This window comes from Asparagus officinalis, chromosome 2 (genome assembly GCF_001876935.1).
Source record: "Asparagus officinalis chromosome 2, Aspof.V1, whole genome shotgun sequence".
In the NCBI taxonomy this organism is placed as follows: domain Eukaryota; kingdom Viridiplantae; phylum Streptophyta; class Magnoliopsida; order Asparagales; family Asparagaceae; genus Asparagus; species Asparagus officinalis.
In genome coordinates this window covers 23,085,179-23,106,771 of record NC_033795.1, presented here as the reverse complement: position 1 = coordinate 23,106,771, position 21,593 = coordinate 23,085,179, and the positions used below count along the sequence as shown (strand labels likewise).

At 34.8% G+C, this 21,593-nt stretch overlaps 1 protein-coding gene across 1 annotated transcript; it reads right to left on the bottom strand.

Annotated features, from left to right (window-relative positions):
- LOC109830939 (AUGMIN subunit 2) lies at nt 645–19,860 on the bottom strand (the record flags this gene model as incomplete). The annotated part of the gene is made up of 6 exons (XM_020398292.1): nt 645–1,258; nt 2,487–2,600; nt 11,342–11,410; nt 12,181–12,285; nt 19,589–19,702; nt 19,822–19,860. Coding segments are annotated over 6 exons (756 nt in total), but the record flags the coding sequence as incomplete, so codon positions are not given.

The following is a 21,593-nucleotide window of genomic DNA, read 5'->3' as shown; positions in this document are numbered from 1 at the left end:
CAAAACGCTCATTAATAACAGCGACTTGCTTCGCTACAACTACCATCTTGCAACAAGCACACAGTTTGTCACACCCGTAATTTGATTAAAAAAAATGAACTCTTTTTTATTGAAAAAAAAAACTCTCTTGCTGACTGTCCACGATGACGAAATGAAAATCCGACCTTTATACATGCATAAAAATGGAGAGAAAAAAAAAATCAAATCCTTCCACATTCATCCATTTTCTATAATCAAAAGCGAAGGTCATATGTCAGGAGTATATTCAATCTTCATTTGAGATCATCGAACACGTTCCGTACAAAGTTCACAGCATACCGCCACTACGACAACAACACAACACCGCATAATATTTTAAAATCATATGACCATCACGACATAGAAACCGCTAAGCATAGAAATTCTTAAGATACTGTGTAACCTTCTGATCTTACACACACAAAAACCAAAAAATCAAGAAAAGTTGCAATGCAAAATGCCTTCATTATCCCAAGTGGAAAGGAATTAGAAACGCCCCCCCCCCCCCCCCTCCCACACACACACACACACAAATCAAGAAATTGTAAATCAGACCCTAGATATAACAAGAAAAATCAAAGCAAAGCATACCCCTTTCCATTTTCTATGATTAAAAGCTGTAGGCATGCGTCACCACAGCATCATATTAAACAAGTTCACAACAATACAACGCCACAAAACCACAACATTATGAAATCATGTTGTCATGTAATCTTTTCATCACACACCCAAAAAAAACAAAAAAAAAAAAAAAAAAAAAAAACCCACCAAAAAAAAAAAAAAAAAAAAAAAAAACCCACAAACCAGAGAACCCTCCTTGAATGGAGGAAGCCAACGAATTTTTTTGAAAAAATACACCATACAAACCACTATCACAAGAAGATCATATAATACATAACTCAAGCAAAGGATTGTTACACACAAATTAAAAACCCTTGTTGATAGGAGGAGGCCAGGACAACCTCCTCAAATTCATCCCATCCTCAGGCTCACCACCCTCAGCTCTGTGACTGCCCACCACTGAGTCATCAGAACTCGCATTCCCATCTCCTCTCCACTGAGGTGGCGTCAAGTACTTGGAATCATCGTCCCCTGTCGATGAATTTGTTGGAGTCATGAGAGAGGAGTTCTGGCCTGCTCGGAGGTTTTGGAGGGTTGAGAATGAGTCCCTCATCGCCGACATTGCTTCGAAGAATCGAGTGCATGATGCCAAGGCTGCAGGGATGGGCCGAAGCATTTCCTTGATTTGTGATGGAGAAATTTAGTACATTGAATGACATGGTTTAAATTTTATAGTGAAATATGAGTTACAATTTCAAAATGACAAAAAAATGCAGGGGTCCACCCACTTGTTAAAACTTAAAACTATGACTCAATTAGTGGTGACGCAAATCTTTGGACATGGAATCGTGAGGACTTACTTCGGGAAAATAGTTTCTTGAGTTGCTGAGTTTTGCTATTTGCTATGCAAGTAATTGTAACTTTAACCGCAGTTACAATTTAGAAAAACAAGTTGCAGATGTTAGTTTTTGGCAACTATAACATTTTTGTAACCGCAATTTTAAAATATCAGTTTTCACAAAAATTAAATGGTTCCAAAAAACTGAGTGCATAATGCCAAGGCAGTGGGGATCTGTCAGAGCTTTCCCTGATTTGTGATGAAGAAGTTTAGTTCATGGGATGATATTGTTTCATATTGGCAATGGAATATAGGTTCCAATAGAAATGTTCTGTAACTAATGTTCAGAATGGATCTAATTATGATTCCGTTTGATGTAGCCAAAGGGAAATCTTTGGACATGGAAGAATTGCTTCAGGTAAGTGATTTATTGACTTGCATTTAGGAGCTCTTTACTACGTGAAAATTTGTAATTTTAACTGCAGTTACGATTTACAGTATAGTTGTATTGTTTTTTTCCACAGGACATCATATTTTGTAAGAGCGACCTGCCATCAAATACAAACAGTTACAACTGCAAGAACAAGTCTATGTTTCCAAATTGGTATTGCAGTTGTAGTTGGTTTCTTTTCTTCTGCGAACTAAACAATTCGTTAGTGCACCTCTCGAAAGGAAAAAATGGCCTTCTTCAGGAATTGAAGAGCGTGGAAGTTTCACTTATATAATGTGCGGCACCTTTACAAACTTTTCCATGTCAGAGTCGCTATTTTTGTATTAAGTTTCATCTTCATATGTTTTCAAGTACATGGATACAGACTGGGGTCATTCTGTTCATAATTCTAATTCCAGAGGTAAAAAGAAGGCCATATACCAATTAATAACCTTTAAAGCACAACAAAATGACTTAAAATGCAGATATGTAACTTCACATCAAATATTTAAGTGTCCATGTGACGTATATGAGAGGTTTCTTACGATTATTGGACAAGATTTGGAAAAGGAGAATATTGATTTTGCAAAGCAAGCTATTTAAGTATTAGAAATGATCAAGACAGTCTTCTCATCTTACCCCCCATACTGCTGGTGACTCTCTAAAATTCTGGCTCCACTGGAAATCAGCAACTGATGCTGTCAAAGCCCCATAATCACTTGCAGCCTTCAGTAACAACTCTGAAAATTGTTTCTGAGCATACCAAGCAAAATATTTCGTAAGATTTGCCTTCATATTACGCATAGATACTAAGAATTACTTCATACTGGTGTGCAATATATCAGAAGCATCAAGCATGTATTTGATATGTAAGTACAAATTTCGAGGCTCTTCCTTGGAAGCTTGTACATGAGACTTTCTTCAAAATAAATATGTACATTTAAGGTTGAAAAGCATGATGAGCCGTAATAGCTGTATAAAAGTCAAAATTGATAGCAAAAAGAAGCCCTAAGTTTTAAGATACCAAAACCCAGTCTAAGGAATATGTATGTACAAATATCTATCCAACCTTTTTTTTAAATCGGTAGTAAAGGACTGACAAATGAAATCACAGATAACATATCGAGAAATTATACATTTACAGTTTTTCATGCAGTGGAAACAAGTCAAAAATCTTGCAATCTGTCTGATGTGAAAATGGTTGTATAATCTTGATTTCGGACACCCATATGTTATCATTAGAATAGAGTGAGATATACAACAGCACTATGCTAGTAGTAGAATGGCTTTCTTCTTTTTGTTTTATAAGTTGAAAAGTAACTAGGTTCATATATAAGCAAACATCAGACAGCCGCCAAGATAAAAGCTTTAGTTTTAAACATTTAATAATTGTCTCATGTGCATGCAATTACACACTACTTAATGTAGCATTAAACATTTCAAGCACAAGATTTTCCTGACTTCATATATAAGTTCCAAGGTCACCTATTAAACATGTTGAGAGCCAAGAGAGCTGAAAACTGTTTTGTCATTCTTGAACCGTTGTCATTGTTCTCTAATATTTTTGCTGCCTGTTATCATTAGTAAGTATGAAGGGCCATAATCCACACAAATAAAGCAAACAACAACAACGCTCACAACCACAAACGAGACAAGGATTTTACATGGATTTAATAATTGTCTCATGTGCATGCAATTACACACTACTTAATGTAGCATTAAACATTTCAAGCACAAGATTTTCCTGACTTCATATATAAGTTCCAAGGTCACCTATTAAACATGTTGAGAGCCAAGAGAGCTGAAAACTGTTTTGTCATTCTTGAACCGTTGTCATTGTTCTCTAATATTTTTGCTGCCTGTTATCATTAGTAAGTATGAAGGGCCATAATCCACACAAATAAAGCAAACAACAACAACGCTCACAACCACAAACGAGACAAGGATTTTACATGGGTCAGGTAAGGGCAATTTGGTAGCCTACAATTGGAGGGTTGCATGGGCCACTTTATGAATTGCACACTTGATTCTTTGCAAGTGAGTGCTTGCAGTTACAACTGCAATCGTGGAACCCTCTTAGTTGCAACATATGACTTGGACCGAAAAAAACTGCAAGTCATTCTTGCAACTTAAATGAAATAAAAATCTTTTCAAGTTGCAACTGTAGGTGCCACAAAGCTTAATAAAAATATCATACCTTACCACTGAGGGGTGATCTCATGTGGCTAGGGGTAGACCCGGACACAGACTGGGTTCGGACAAGGTTTTTTGGGCAGTGCTTGGCTCTCTGGTACCCGGAAGCTGCCCAAATCCGGCCCGCCAGCCCGATCCGCTGGGCTCCAGGTCGGGCCGGGTCTAAAAGCCCGCTCAGAAGCTATTTTTTAACTTGGTTTTATATATTTCTTAAACTAATATAGTTAAAATTTTAAAAAAGAAAAGTAATGTAAAAACTTAATATAAGAAATGGATCAGGCCCTTGGGCCAAGCTTATCTTTATTTAAATGGTTCAGGCCCATTTTGGGTGTGTTTGATAACTCCAAAATTGAACTAGACTAGACTAGTTTATTCTTAACTAGACCAAAGTTGAATCATACAAGGATAGGTTCACAAAAGAACTCGTTTATATGCAAGATTTTGAACTAGAAAAAACTAGTTCAATTTAGGACAAATTTTTGCCAAAATAAAAACAAGGTTTTGGACCAATATTGTACCACTTAAAACAAGTTTTGTGGAGTTGCTAAACACAACCTTAGGAATCATTTCAAGCCCATATTAGGTCTAAGCTCAGGTCCGAGCTCGGGTTTTTAGCCCTCTGCCAGCCTGACCCATAAATAATCTAGGTCTAGCTGGGCGGTGTTTTAGGATGACCCGGCCTATGGCCATCTCTAGCTAGGGGTTGAGATTATAGCCCTCAAGTGTATGGGTTCATTCCTATTACTTGAATGCACCTGTTATCGCTAGAGTTAACTGTACTTAGCAGTATCTCGGATTTACTTGGCTGGTACTCTCAAAATTGGCACATAGGACTTGGATTTGAGCCCCGCATGAGCAACTAACAAAGCAGGTGGTAAGCCACAATAATTGGCGTGGCTCTCCTGTGGTAAGTGATGCTCAAACTCATGGCTCTTACCTGTTACCTCAGGAGGGTAGCCAAGGTTCTTTTGCTTTAAAAAAAATAATATCATACTTTTAAAATCTAAAAACTCTCAATAATTTGGAAAACTTATAATTTCTCTCAAAAAAAGGAACATTTAAATAATCATTTCTTTTCAAAAAAGTTATTATTCCTAAAAAATTCATATTTTTTCAAAGCAATTTAAAATATAATTTTAAAAAAAAAATTAAAAAGTATTTTTCAAACAACCCTTTTTAATTATTTTTTTAAAATTATATTTTCTTGAAATGTATTTTTCCAACAATATACATTTTTTAAAATTCATATTTTTTCATAAAAATAACTTTTCTTCTGATTTTTTTAAATAATTTATTTTCTTTCAAAAGAACGTTTTTTAAAATATTACGTTTTACAGGCATTTCCCAAAAAACTAATCATCCTAAAAAATGAAATAATATTTTTTATTAATAAAAAGCATGAAACGTCCAAAAATTAGAAAAATTCATAAATTTAATTTTTTTGAAAAAAATGCTTGATTTATTTCTAGATTTAATTAGTATATCCTCAAAAAATACTAAAAATCTAAACATGCAAATAGTAATTTAAATGGTTTCCAAAAAAATTAAGAAGCATTTATTTTTTTAAAAATTAAATGCCTTGGAAATACAAAAATTAAAATTTTCACCTAAAATGTTCTTTTTAATTTATTAAAAGTAAACAAGTAGCATATGAGAAGTAGCAAGTAGAAACAAACAGTTGCAATGTTTCAATTTTATGCAAGTGTCAGTCACGCAACTAGTTGTAGACTACCAAATGCCCCTAAGCACAAACTTATATCCATAGGAGAACGACATCAAATTGATTCTTTCGCTATAAATAAGAGATTACAAATATTTTCGCTATAAATAGGAGATTACAAATATAAGAGAGATCTCACCTCCGGTAGGAGAATACAAAAGTTTAAAGAACCTGAAAACATATTACTACCTTGGAGAATATGGACCAACACAAACCCTCAAGAGAATCCTCCTCTTATTCAACCTCCAACAAGCTCCAAGAAACCATAGAAAAGGCTCTTCGCTAAGCTTCTCTATTTTTGTTCTCTCTTTTCTATTTTCTCATCTCTTTTTTTTCTCGCTATTGGATTTTCTCATCTCTCGTTTCTCTCTAAACCACTTCACTCCCTATACTAATGACCCTCAACAAATATAGTCATTGGATCAAAGACAATCCAATGACTCACTAAACATTAGTTAGATAGAATTTGGGTATGAGTTAGATTTGGCTTCACCCATTTAATCCAATATCAACAATCTCCAACTTGAGGATAAGTCATCAACCTTCAACACAATCACGCATAATCAATGTCCCATCAAAAGAAAATCCTATTAAAATTATAAATATCCAAAAGATCTTGACTCTTTTGTTTAGTAAGCAATGGTAAAGCTGACTTCTCTCCTCTTGCCAGTAAAAAGGAAGGGCTATATCTCAACAAACCTACAAAGTTTCCTAAGCAAAATCTGCTTCTCATTAGGAACTACTTTTGTTAACATATCTGTAAGATTCTTCCTCGTATGAATCTGCTTAACATTCAACTACTAACGGTCCAAAATCATCCGAATGCAATGACGACAATGATCAATATGCTTCTAAAATTATAACGAAGTCTACTTAACATTTTCTGTTATTTTTTTACTGAGTTTGACCATGTGATGAGGCACTTGACTCTATGCAGCGTTTTTTGCTCAACTCAAAGGTACGTTTATTCTGGTGCAGTTCTCATGTAAGAGTTAATATTTGCTTACAACCGTAAATTATCAATTGATGATTTACATCTTTCTCCCTATGGGTGGGTGAGCCATTGCTTAATGTGGGCAGGTAAATGTTATGGATGGGGGAGCTTACTAAATTACTAACACTGATCTATGTCTATCTTTCTTGCAATAAATATTCACCCCAAATGTAACACTCTCACTCACATAACTAATACGGGATACGCCAGAATCATCACTTAATGTGATAAGATGGGAGAGTAGGCAAACACTTAACTTGGGTAGCTTGGTAAACACCTTATTCAATCGGCTATCATATGGTTAGCTTGGAAAAAACGCTACTCCATCGACTATCACTCAACTCACTCACCATCTTGATGTTTAACAATAGGTGATAGTTAATATTAGTTTATAATTAAGCAAACATTAGGATGAAGAAAAAAAGAAATAAATAGTACTAATCATATCATAAGATCATGATATATTATGAAAGGCTAGATTACTAGATTGATATTTTTTGAACATTCCTCTTGCCAGTTTGGTATTTTTTTAGCTCCAGTGATGTTTTCATATTTTTTGGTATATTTCTGAGCCAAACGTGCAATTAGACCCAAAACTTTGCCGCTGGCAAAAAACACCATGAAACCTTTCTTCCTAGCAGTTTTTAAGCTCCCAAGCTTTTTCTTCAATATATTTGGAGGTAATATTAATCCCCGCCTTCTTTGTCTTGAAATTTACTTCTTTATAGTGGACATAACATTCTTGCATAAACTTGGTAAGGTAACATACAGGGGACTAGTATGGAAATATACACACATCTTTTTAAGTAATTTTCTTTGCATTTCAGGTGTAATAGAAAAATGGGTTTTAATTTCCATGTACTTTTGAATTTAATAGTAGGATTTCGAAATAGGATTTATATTTTCCTGCACTTTAATAATTTTTGGTTATATGCTAATGATTTAAGTAATTACAAAAATATTTCTTTTTTAAACTTTTACTTTAGGTTTTTCTGACACCTATTTGCATACATGAAAGTTAATTACACATTGCATATTCAATCACTTTTTGATTGATGCATAGCATAGCGATCGTATTTTGGCCCCGGAGAAGAAAAATCATGACTCGGCCACTGACTGTGGGTGAGTTGAGTTATAGCTGATCAAGTAGCGTGTATGTCAATCTAACCACATGATAGTAATTAATGTTATAATTTATAATTAACCAAACAATTAAGATGAAGAAAAGAAGGAACAAGTTGTACTAATCATTTCATCAGATCATGAAATGTTATGAATTGGGAGCTTACGAATTTAATAACACTACCCAGTCTACCCTGTACGTCTTTCTTAAAACGGAGATTTACATGCCACATGTACCACTCTCTCACCCACACAACTAATACGAATACACCATTACAAAAATTAAGATAAAGAAAAGAAATAAGTATTACTGATGATATCATGAGATCGTGATACATTATGAATGTGGAGCCTACTAAGTTATAAAAACTATCCTTTGTTCGTCTTTCTTGTAAGGGGGACTTCCAAGCCATAGGTATCACTCTCTTATTTGCACACCTAACACCAATGCAATAGGATCATCGCCTAATATAGGTAGATAGGTGGGCCAACACCTAATGTGGGTAGATCGATGTAAACATCAAGCTAGTGAGTGAGTTGAGGGATAGCCGATCAGGTAGTGTGTATGCCAATCTAACTACATAATAGTAATTAATATTATAGTTTATAATTAAGCAAATAATTAAGATGAAGAACTGGTACTAATCATACCAATAGATCATGAAATATTATGAATAGGAAGCCTGCTAAGTTATTAGTTTATTACCACACCTGTCGTCTTTCATTCTTGTAATGGAGTAACACTCTCACTCGTAGACCTGCTACCAATACACCAAAACTACCACCTCATGTGGGTAGATGGATGGGTGCGTCATCACTTAATGTACTACTTGTTAATACTTTATGAAATAACACTTGAAATGTCATTTTCCTAAAGATATTGAGTTTTTTGGATTGAGTTCTATTTGCTATTTGGGTCAGGTTAGGAACTCGAAACCAAACTCAAACCAAACTAAAAAAACCTCAATCCAAAAAAAATCATTATCAGCTAATAAGTTCACACTGATATATCAGTCAATATAGTGGATATTGGCCGATATATCGGAATTTTTTTTGTAAAAATCAGAAAATACACTATAAACATGTAAATATCAATGCGGGCCATAGTAAACCCCGATATACCAGTCAGTATATCGGTATATCGACTAATATTTTATACGCTATCAAGGATTGACTTTGGATGAAGAAGGTGGAAGCTTCACTAGTGAAGCGGAAAAAACTTAGTTATGTTCTCTTTCTTCTCTATGTGTTTGCCTGTGCGATAACAAAAAATGATGTTTTTAGTTAACAATACATAACATAATGAATTTATCTTATAATTCTTGAATACACACGCTTTTAAGCTAGGTGAAAAACTAAGTTGCATATGAGTACGGGACACGGTAAATATGTAAAAGGTAGGGTATGGGGACACGGCTATATATGTGCATGTTATGTATAATTATATGTATTAAAATTAATAATTTACATAAGATCAATATTGTTTTTTCATTTACATAAATCAATATATAAGAAATAGATGTGAAGCGTAGAATATACATCCAAGAAGTGTATAAGGAGTGTTTTAAATTAAAACATATATTATATAATTGAGTATACGCCTAAACAAACATATGCATATTTTCAAGAAGTGTCCAAGAAGTTTCGGTACGAGTACGTGTCAGGTACGGGTCTGGCTTCCTAATAGAAGAACTCAGGTAACATAGGCGGAAAACTAATGGTGTTTTACACAGAATGAGGATGGCAAAAACTTGAACAAGTAGTAAGCTAAGGGGTATTCTAATGATGGCATAGGCTTCAAATATTCGAAAAAAATATTTGACCTATACAGACCGAATACTCACAGGAACATGTCCATACACTGACTCCTATCAAGATCCATGACAACCAAAGCCCCAAATGCTTCATCCAAAAGAAAATGCCAAGCAGAGCTCCCAAAGGCCCTGGCAAGAAGCTAGGGCTAGTTTCATCCCTAACCCTGATCGTCAGATTGCCCAAATGCTCCCAATAGAAGGCGTTGGCCAGATCACCCAAATCCCCTATTAGGAAACTGCCAGCTGCACCAAAATGCCCCTAGTAGGGAACTACCAGTCAGAGCACCCAAATGCCTCATTGATTAGGAAACTATTAGCGACACCAAAATGCCTTAGCAAGGAACTGCCAGCTTGAGCATCCAGATGCAGCAACAAGGAAATACTAATACAAAACTGAAGAACATTTTGAAGTTCAACTATATGATTGTAGCAATGTCGATCACAGTGTTGGTGAACATCAAATGTTTTGTGCCTTTGCATTGGTATTTTCTGGCTGCTGCAGCATTTGAGCGCACTTGCTAGCAATTTTCTACTAGGGTATTAGGGTGCTTTGGCTGGCAGTCTCCTGATGGGCTTTAGGTGATTTGGCTGGTAGTTTCACGTTGGGGCATTTAGGAGTTTCAGATATGAAACTAGCCCTACTTCTTACCAGGGTATTTGGAGCTACGCTTGATATTTTCTTCAAGCCAGGGCATTTAGCGCTCTAGTCGTCAAGGATCTCGATATAGATATGTTGCAAGGATCCAGTCTATGTGGGTTTGTTTAAAGCCAAATACTTGTCCTGAAAAGATCAAATGCCCTCGTACTATTTGCAGATATGCTAAACTTGACCTTACAAGAGAGCCTAACCTAATCCGGACGCAATTAATGATTGCATACGAGATCGTATTGTTCTTTGTAGAGAGAGATAGGAGGGAGGGGAGACAAAGGCATATGTGATGCCATATATAGAGCTTTTTGTTTGATGATGGGTAGGATTTTTTGAATTTAAAATGGATGTCTTGGAGTGGGATCAATCATGTTTTCCGATTTCCTTTTTCTTAAAAAAAAAAGCTTTAACATAGGGGACAGAGGTAAACATAGGAGGCTAGAGTTAAGTTAACCCTAAGATTGTAAAATTTTTAACATGAATTAAAATGAGGGATGAAATTGAGGGGAAAATACAATTTGAAGGGTAAATCTACAATTATAAAGATTTCAAGGGTAAATTTAAAAAATACATTCAATTTGGGGAGCATATATTCGAAAAACATATTTACTATATGTAAACGCTGAAAATTCTTTCAAATGCTTCACTACTCAAAAAAGAGATTCAAAGTATAAAACAAATATCTCCACATGCAACGCACATGCACTACACTGGCTATAAAAGTATGACTACTCACAAACTGGAGTAAAGACGTATGTGGGATACAATGCACATTTCAGAAAAGACTCCTCCCACGATAAGCTTTTTTAAAGGAGTACATGAAGTTCTGAATTTAACTCGCACCTCCTAGGCACATGTCCATGTTTTGAATCCTCATATGCCATCAAGTCATTGACAAAAGGTACCATAACTAGTTAATTCCATGGAATGCTAATACTTTAATAATATCAACTTACAGTTCACACAGTCATTATTACTTAAATCATAAGTTAAAATTCAAACCTGATACTCAGCTTCCACAGGTATACAATCAAGAGAATATGGCTGCTGAAGACGAGCAATGATACGGTCCTGAAAACATACAAGTGCAATTTATTCCATACTGCAATTATGACCTAATAATAAATAAAGACACGTCATACTAGTCACTGTAGACGGTTCAGATTCAATACAGAAGTTCTTTCAGATTGATGAAAAACCTATACAACAGGGTGGGACAATGATAGCTTGGCAAGTTGGTGACTATTCAGAATTAACACTGAGAAAACTGGATAGTAAAAAACATAGGGATTATAAAAACAAACCATACTCCATTTATATGGTTTCAGATATTGAACTAATTGGTTCAGTAGAATGTCCACGTTCAGACCACTTCTTACATGGAGTTACACGTCACTTAATAACAAACAATCTATTTTGGTCCAACAAAAAGAAAAAAGATTGGAATTTGTTCAGAATAGCTACAAATATAGAGGATTCATGTGTAATTAGAAATTACCCTCAAGTGAGATTTATATAGATGAAGAATGACATAAGAGTATGAGTATAGCTGAAAACTCATGTGATTGGAACCAGAACAGATAAAAGTCCCAACTAGAGGCAAAGAAAAGCCTGGTTCTGAATGACACCATCTACAAAAAATCCCTAATTCAGATTGGGACTATCAATATGACTCGTTATTCTCTATAAGATTTCACATAAAGTAAATAAACACTAACAGTCTTTTGCACACCAAAAAAAGGTCTTTTTGTTGAAATAATAAATAATACTAGAAAAATTTACTATTGAACTTTACTTAAGAAAGGAAAGACAGGAATATGTGTACTTTCCAGAGGCATTACCTTATTCTGAATAACATCTTTTAGTATAGCAGTAATTCTGGCCAAGGATTCACATTTCTTTTCCATTTCACTGACATGAGTTATATGTGCAACATTTTTGTCATCCTGGGGAAAAAGCAATCATGTGAATCAAAGAGCTTGAAAAACAAGTATATTTCCAGAAGTAAACAACCATTATTTGGTCATGCTCAAAATATTAAGGGGCATATCAGTAATGTTTGTTTGAGGATAAAATATAGGTGGTGGAGGCAGTTACCTAAAGACAACAATATAATTTCGTCAAAATGCAACTTAAAGAAAGAAAGAAAGCTATTGATGATAATGGCAATTAATTAGAAATAATATTCATATCTTACCACGGGGTAGTCGCATAATTCCAAATGAAAAAGCGGAGATTTGGATGTTGATTACTTCCTAACAACACTTAAGGGCTGTTTGGTAGCTAGGAAATAGACCTATAACGAGGAGTTAGAATTTTTTTTGGGGGCAAGTTGTTTCTATTTATTTCAATAAAAGGTTTTCCCCATATTAGTCCTTTAAATCTTTAATATTTGGAATCGGTCCTCAAATCTCAAATTTGTTATTAACTCTTCCATTTCTTAAGTAATAATTCCCAAATTAGTCCCTCAAATCATTAACATTGCCATTAAGTTCCTAAATTCTCATGATTAATTAGAAACGACTCCTGAGAATTGCCGGCCTTAATAGCAATTTCAATGAGTTGTGGGACAAATTTAAAAGTAAATTAAAGAATTTGGAGGGACCTTATAGGAATTTCGATGATTAATGGACTAATTTCAAAATAATTAAATATTTAAGGCCCTAAGGGACTAAAACAAAGTCTACATATGAAAGCAGTATTTTTCCTACTGGTTTTTCTTTTGGGGTTCGGGGGGGTCCAACCGTCCAATCGCTACTTCATCTTAGCGACAGATGATGGGTTGCACTTGCATTTGTAAAAAGTAGGGTACGGGGACACAGCTATAAATATGTATGTTATGTATATTTATATGTATTAAAATTAATAATTTACATAAGATCATTATTTTTTCATTTATATAAGATCAATATATTAAAAATAGATGTGAAGTGTAGAATATACATCCAAGAAGTATATGAGGAGTGTTTTAAAATTAAAATATGTGGTATATAACTGAGTATAAGATTGAACAAACGAGTGCATACATTCAAGAAGTTTGGGTACGAGTACGCGTCCAGTATGGGTGTGGCTTCCAAATAGAAGCCCAGATAACATAGATAATAACAAAAGCTGCAGTACGAATTTTATAGTTCTAATGTCTCATTACAACATAATATCATAGTAATAAAGTGCAAGAAGCTATATCATGTAGAAAAAACTGCAACACCTACTACAGCCGATTCGGCTGCAGCAAATGCTAGGCTCCTTGAAAGAAAATAAGAAATTGAGAACATTCTCAGATCAACAAGTTAATGCACTTTTATCATAAAAGAACTACAAATCCTGCAAATTTTGCACCTATTTAAAAACGAAGTTCTTGCAACATGAGTGCAAATCTTGCGACTTTTACAACTCATCAAACATCAGATTTAACTGCAGATGCATTTTCCTGCTATAAAAGTGCAAATAATCAATGGATTTGGGCTAAGTTTTTCCTGCAAGAAGTGTTGATTACATAATATTCTACATTTCAAGCAATACAATAAACAGACCCTAAGGTGGTGAAAGTGGTCTTGAAGGGACTAACCAATATTCTCATTTTAAACATTTAGGTATAATCGTATAAGATATCATGGAGTCACTTTAATTGAAGTTAAGGGTTTTTGTCATATTAGACCCCAAAATCTTTGTTAATTGTATATTAGACCCCCAAAATCTTCATATTTCTAATTAGAACACCAAAACTCTTATTCTGTTTTAAAAGAAACACCTGTGAATGAATTCCATCCAAAAATTCTACTGTTAGCATGGTTAACTATAAACCATTTTAGTTAAATTGTATTGGTATTTAGGTTTCCCCCAAATAGGCAAAAGAGACCAACAAAAAGAAGAGATCAAGGAAGAAAAAGTGGAGAGAAACCGTGGGAAAGAGGAGAGTAGGAGACATTGGGATAGAAAGGGGAGGTGAGTCCACTAAGTGGGAGCAAAATCTGATCATTACTTTCATCAATAACATAACGATCTCAGAAAAAAATACAATGGAAAAGGAGTGGGTACTAGCTAAATCTAACCAGAGGGTATTTTTTAGAACAACTTAAAAAATTTGAGGATCTAATTTACAATATGAAGATTTAGGGGTCTAATATACAATTAACAAAGATTTGAAGGTCTAATATGATAAAAACACTAAAATGAATCACACATGCCTTTCTAGTTTTGGAGTAATCTCTGCTAGCTTGGTTGAGTTCCTTGGAAACTAGAGACATGACCTAGGTAGCACGGACACAGGTGCAGACACGCACACAGACACAGACATGGACATGGCAAATTCGTAAGATGTAGGACATGGGGACACGGCTATGTGTGTGTGTAAAATTTACATGAGATCAAATACTGAATTAAAATACATATAACATTTGTATATTTCATTTATTATCTACAAAAACTAAGAATCAGATTAAAATAAAACTAAGAATAAGGTTTAACAACAAAAGTTTAATTTTGATCACATGAGATAATACAATGGATATTTTTCAAATATTTAAGTAACGAGTGTCAATTTTTGGGTTCAAAAAAACTAATTGGTTTTGAACCCGATATTACCAAGAAACTACTTTACAGTATAAGTAATGAGGAAATCGGATTTTGCTTTGAACCACACGTGTCCATGGCGTGTCTATAGAGAATCCGCATTCGACACTGTCTAACATGGACACGACAACCAAAACACCATGTCCAAGTAACCTAGGGCATAACAATTGTAACAGACAAATTGAGAAGAAAAGCAAGAGCAAAAACAAAGAAAAAAAATTAAACATGCAATAATTGTAACATAAAATCCAAAGAACAAGTAGGAGCAAAAGGAACAATAATGATAGGTTATTACACGCTAAGTGATATTGAATAATCCAATGCGGGTATGTGTTAAAGAGAACTCTACTTCCAACAGAAACTTAGGAACAATTGAAGCTAACATTTTTAAAGAGAAATCTTGAAACTTCTGCAGTGAAGTATACTGAAGCTGGACAAGTTCGAGAAGCACAACCCCTTGGGAAGCTCCTCGCTCTGGGTGCGAAAAGTGGTATAGACAGAAGTGACAGAACTAGATGCTATTCCAAATGTCATAAGAAACTAAGTGTTACACGAAGAAAATGTCACGCTACACAAGAATATGGTAAGGATCACCAATTGAATATGAGGGAGCCATCTCTAGAATCCATGAGAGTCATCTGTCTAATCAATAGTCATCTCTTCTCATCACCAAGTATAGTACGAGTATGGGGATGATGCAATATCCTAAAGAGTGAATTATAATATCCCAATTACTATCAAATGATCTCATATGGGATATATGTGGTCAAGGAAACACCTTCACATAATAGTTCCTATCAGCTAAAGAATTAATTACTACCAACACTTTGTGGGAAAAAATTGTGAAAATCTTCTTGTGTTAAAGAATGTTGGGGCGTGAAGAATTTCTAATAAGTTAAAGTGACCTCGTAAAAGGGGTTTGCTTGGAGTGTGACAAGTAATATGTATGAAACTAAATATAATACAGAACTAAGTGATATATATATCAGTGTGTCATACCACACAATAAAGTAGTTGGGGCATTGGTAAATACATGTGAGCCATAGAATCCATGAGGATCGCTTGAAGGGTCCAGCGAAGCTTAATGATGATTGATGTATTAGTATGGCAGGGAGAAAGTCTGTATAAGTGATTCTCCCTGTAACAGCCCAAACAAATAAATAAATAAATAAATAAAAATACACTGTTCCTCACCGCCTCATATTGTCAGTGATTTTTCATCGCATCAACATGTCGGTAAAGTTTTCACCGCCTCCCGACAGTATAAAAGGGGAGGAAAGGGGGAGAAATTAGGGTTAAAAAAAGAGAGAATAGAAGAGGGAGAAGAGGAAGAGAAGGAAGGAGACAGTAAAAAAATGAAAAATCACCCAAAATTCAAATCAATTCAAGGTAAACCTTTCTCCTCATTGTTTTCTTTGATTTTAAGTAATTGATCTATGATTTCTTGAGAAATTGAAGGAAAAAAAATGAGAATACATACCTAACCACGACGACCTCATCGTCAACCCTCAACCGCCGGCGACCTCGTCGTCAACCCTCGACCGCCGGTGAGCCTCGCAGTCAAGAGAGGTGCGGGCAGGCCACCCGAGCGGCTGCGGAGGGGAAAAAGAGAGAGAGAGAGAGAAAAGAAGAGGAATGGAAAGATGAAGGATAAAGGGGAGAGAAAGAGGAAAGTTTGAATTAAATAACCAAATTAGTTTGGGACCTCTGAAAAATTATTGATTTGTATATAGGTCCAAAAGATAAAGAAGAATGAAAATATTCATGATGACACTATTGTTTAGTAAACTGCAACCAGACCCAGAAAATTCTAACTTAGTTAGTGATGAAGCTGGGTAAATTGCCAAAAATTAGAAAAGAAGCCTACGTGAAACCTATTTATGGACAAACTATTATTTGATCTGATTGATTCTAAACTTTATAGTGATTATCCTATAATATGTACTGGTCCTGAATTAATATTAGTCTTACATATTATAGGTTCAGGTTGAGATCTGAAAAGTAGTGTTTTGAGAAAGCTGTACTCATTGGAAGTGAGTTCATTTCTCACTAGTATTTTTTTACTGTAAAATTTCATAAGTATTATTATTAACTGATTGATCTTGATTTTTCTATTATATTGTCATATATAGAAAATGACATGTGATTTGATCGATTTTATAGCAGCCTAACTCATAATACGATTTTGATTTCTTATGAGATATTGAAAGTAAATTTGATTTCATATAAAATACGAAAAGTGAATTTGGCCCTCATGCGATCTCAAATAATCGTGGATATTGCTTTATCTGAAAGCTTTTAAAGAAATATTTTAAACGTGTTTCAACAGTTTAATGGATTTAAAGATTTTTCATAAAAATGGGGAATAGTGAAATCCGTAAACGGTCTTAACTGAAATGATGAGTTTTAACTCATCCACTTGATTTGAAAATGTTCAGCAAATTCTGATAAGTGACATGTTTCTGATTTAATAAGTGATTTTCGATGCCTTCAAACCCTCAGAAAGTCCACTATGGAGTGATGTGTTTGTGCCTGCCATAGGGTGAATGCACTTTTATTTCGCCCTTCTGTTTTAGGGTGAATGCACCTTTATTTCGCCCTTCTGTTTTTAGCCCTTCTGTATTTGGTCGTTCTGTAATTGGCCCTTCTGGAATTTGTTCTGGTCTTTTTGTATTTGGTCTGTTTATTCTGACCCCTCTGTATTTGGCCAGTAACCTATAACAATGTTAGGTGCATTCAATTCCTGAGAACTATGTGTTATGTGATGATTTTTTTGGCATTCTCATGCTACCGGGCTATAATTCGTAGCCTTAGTGTGACTCATGAGGTGATTTTTACAATTCATGAATGTTCTCATCAAGATTTGTGATTTTAAAATTTGAGCGGTTGCCAGCCAAGAGTGTTGAGCTAAGTGCTATACGGGGCTAAGTGCTACACCGTGTGGATGCGGTGGGAGTCACCTTTAGAGCCCGTAGGAGCCACCTCTAGAGCCCACATCGCATGGTAATGATAGTGAGATGTGTTAAGCTTGATTTCAAAGAAATAATGATATTTTGGCTTTTCACAAATTTATTAGTTTGTTTTCTTTCTTAGTAATTACTTGCTTTCAAAGAAAGTTTGATTTTGGAATATGTTACCACGATTTTAGAATGCGGTACAATATAATTAACTTGCACTTGCTTTCTTGAATATAGCAACAACATGTTATTCTGGGACCATATTTTGCTATTTTTCTGAGATATTTCGTGCCAAGCTTATAATTCATTATTTTTGGGAATCATTATTATTATTTGTTAGATATTTATGATTTCTAGTGGGAGATATTCTCACTGAGCTTAGCTCACTCTGTTGTTTTTCAATTTTTTTCCAGATCTGAGTTAGAAAAGTGATAATCCAAATTTTTGATTGTGGGCATGGTTAAGAAGTGCTTATTTGGAAACTCGTCTCCAGTGGTGATATGTTCAGCAAAAAGAGTGTTTTGTGCTGTAAACATTTATAATGGTAAAGGTTGTGGAATGTTAGTAACGATTATAAGTGTGTGTGTGTGTGTGTGTGTGTGTGTATATATATAAAGGTTTTAAATATCGGCCGACATGTCCGACATGCCGGCCGACATATCGGTTTGAGGGCTTGACCGACAAGACATGGACGTTTTCAACTCGTATATCGGTTTTCAGGGCCAAATCGGAAATATCATGGTCATATCGACCTATTTTTTAGGTTTGAAAAATTGACCGATATGGTACTTTTTTTTAAGATCTGTTTTTTTGTTATCGGGTTTGGGTTTAGTGATAAATACCCAAACCCGTTTGACTCGTTCTCATGTTTAAGGGTTCCTTATGAACCCAATAGAAAGAATTTATGAACCCAAATCCATATATTATTTACTTTTTTATATATTTAGTCTATAGAATTTATAAAGTATGCTTATATTAAATTTATGAATGTTTAGATTACATTTAGGACATGATATTATACATATGCGCACTACCCGATATGACAATCCGATATTTAGTCAATGTCCCCCGATATATCCCCGATTTTCGATATATATATATATATAGTTTGTTTTGAGCTACTATTTTCAGTAGGCTTATGTATATGTTTTGAGTTGAAGTACGTGATATAAGTGTCAGGCTTAACTCGTGCATGGGGCTTATCTTGTGCATGGGTCGCTGCTGTCACGTAACCCGTGTTTATGAATTTCCGCTGCAGTTTCAGGGCGTGACACTCCCCTCCCCTCCCCTCCTCTCCCTTCTCTTCCCTTCCCCTCCACCGTGCTTCTCATCTCCTCCACAGTTCCCAAACATACACTTAATGGTTTCTAACCAAGTTTTCTTACGCCTAACCCTAGGTCTGCTTTCTCCATTAATCACAATCTTATCACTTCTCCTAATCGGTGAATTTAACAACCTCTTGCATGTGAACAAATCATGTCAAACGATTCTCTCTCATTTTATCGTCAATAGGAGCTACCTATAAACAAATCATGTCAAATGATTCCCTCTCATTTTATCGTCAATAGGAGCTACCTCTTAACTTCCTACAAATATACTCATTTCCATCTGATTATGCAAGCATCAACAAGATTATGCAAGCATCAACAATGGTTACGAAATCACATGGGAAAAACACACACATTAACTTATTAAAAAAACAAATAAATTCATATTTTACCTTCCTTCCTTGGAGTTCAACTTGCAAACTAGCTATATTTCTCTGTACAGAAGTCAGCTCCCTTAAAACCTTTATCAATTCATCGCTCTTGTCGCCCGTCGACAAATTCTCTTCCTACCAAAAATTCAGATAGCTATAAATGTAAATGCAAGTAGTAAAAAAACCCTTATTCTAGAAATTTGATAAATAAAGCAAACCCTAGAAGAAGAAAAAAAAGGAAAGGGGATTGGTACTGGAATCGGAGGAGGGATAGAGAAACCGAGATCGGGACCCGAAAAAAGCGGTTTTATGAGTAAGACGGTTCGGGTCGGGTTGACAATTTTTCAAACCGACCCGAACCGAACCAACCGAATATATTTGTGCCTTTGATTTGTGGGTTTATTGCTGTCTTCGATCACCATGAATAGCAGTTGCAGGGAATTGTTTCATACATAACTAATGTTCTAATGAGTCAGCTCCTTTTTTGCCTCCACAAAGACCAAAGTCAAAGCTTGCTACACAAAGACAAAGCAAGTCCGTTACTAAAAAATTACAACGTCAGATTCTAATATTTAATCCAAAAGGACAAGTTACTTCACTTAAAATAGTATACATACATGAGCAAGAATAATAAATTGAAGTGAAGTTAAAAAACAAATACATACTGGCATAGGGTAATAATAATATATAAAAGATAAATTGAAGTGAAGTTATACTTGATGAAGTTAGAACCGAACAAACCGAACCGAACCGCACCGAACCGATTTGTAATGGTTCGGTTCGGTTTTAAATTGTAGATGGTTCGGTTCGGTTGTTCAAATTTTGGTGAAAACCGACCCGAACCGAACCGTGCTCACCCCTAGAAGCAAGTGTTTGAAGCGATATAATACGCGCGAGCGAAAATGATTTAATCAAAGTAGGGGTTTTTTGGTATCAGTCCCTCAAATAGTTCCACATTTTTTTGAACTGATTCAAATAGTTCCACATTAGTCTTTCACATCTCTAAATTTGGTCATTAGTCCTTCAAATCCTATTGAATCTTACAAATTGGTCGCTTATTAACCAAGATGCCCCTCGCTTGTGTTTTTATGAACACCTCAGGTTTAAGGAGAAAACAAAAGTTGAGGACAGATTGGTTATCAAGGAACAGATTTGCAAGTCTCCTTAGAATTTGAGGGACTTACGATCAATTTCCAAAGATGAAAGGCCATTATGGAATAATTGGAGATATTAGGGACTAATATCTAAAAAACCTTGTATGTCACATAAGTAGAGCAAAATATTCAGCTTTTTTATATAAAGAAGAAATAGGAGAAGAAATCCTCCACATCTTAAATTGTAAAGAATGTTTACAATTGCATAGGTGGATAAATAAGATTGGTTAATACTTTGGAGAACTTCGTGCAGGCCCGATTGCTTAAGAGGGCGCAATGTGTTGGGAATAACTTGCGCATGTATTAAGGATTCTAATCATAAGAACATCAATACAGAGAATTTTTGTTCTTGTCATATGTAGTTGTTTTCCCTATTGTAGTTACAATCCACAATTATTTTAACCTACAAACTTTCCTTCTTCTATTAATCATGATTATGCTAGTAGGCAATCAGTCAATAGCTAGAAGATGAGACATATAGTTGTATTCATGAGCATCCTCATCTTTTACTGGGGTATACATTAAAGCAAAACCAAAAAGTTTAAAAACTCATCAGAGGACGACACTTCATCTTCCTCCTACTCTAATTTTTTTGGCACATGTCATATCATCTAATCCATCCATTTAAATTGCCATTATATCTCAACCTTTAATTCAAATAAATATATTTATATAAGGAAAAAAAATCAATTTATACTCAATTAAAATATCTTTGGCAATATCTTTAGTGACTACTTCAAATCACAAATAAAATCAAGTCCCCTCATTTAAGCGTTTCTTTCCAACATATGGAAAAATATATACATTTCAGTTTTCTCAAAAAACTGGAAAATCTATTTATCCTGAAATTCCACTTTATTTTTTCTGTCATT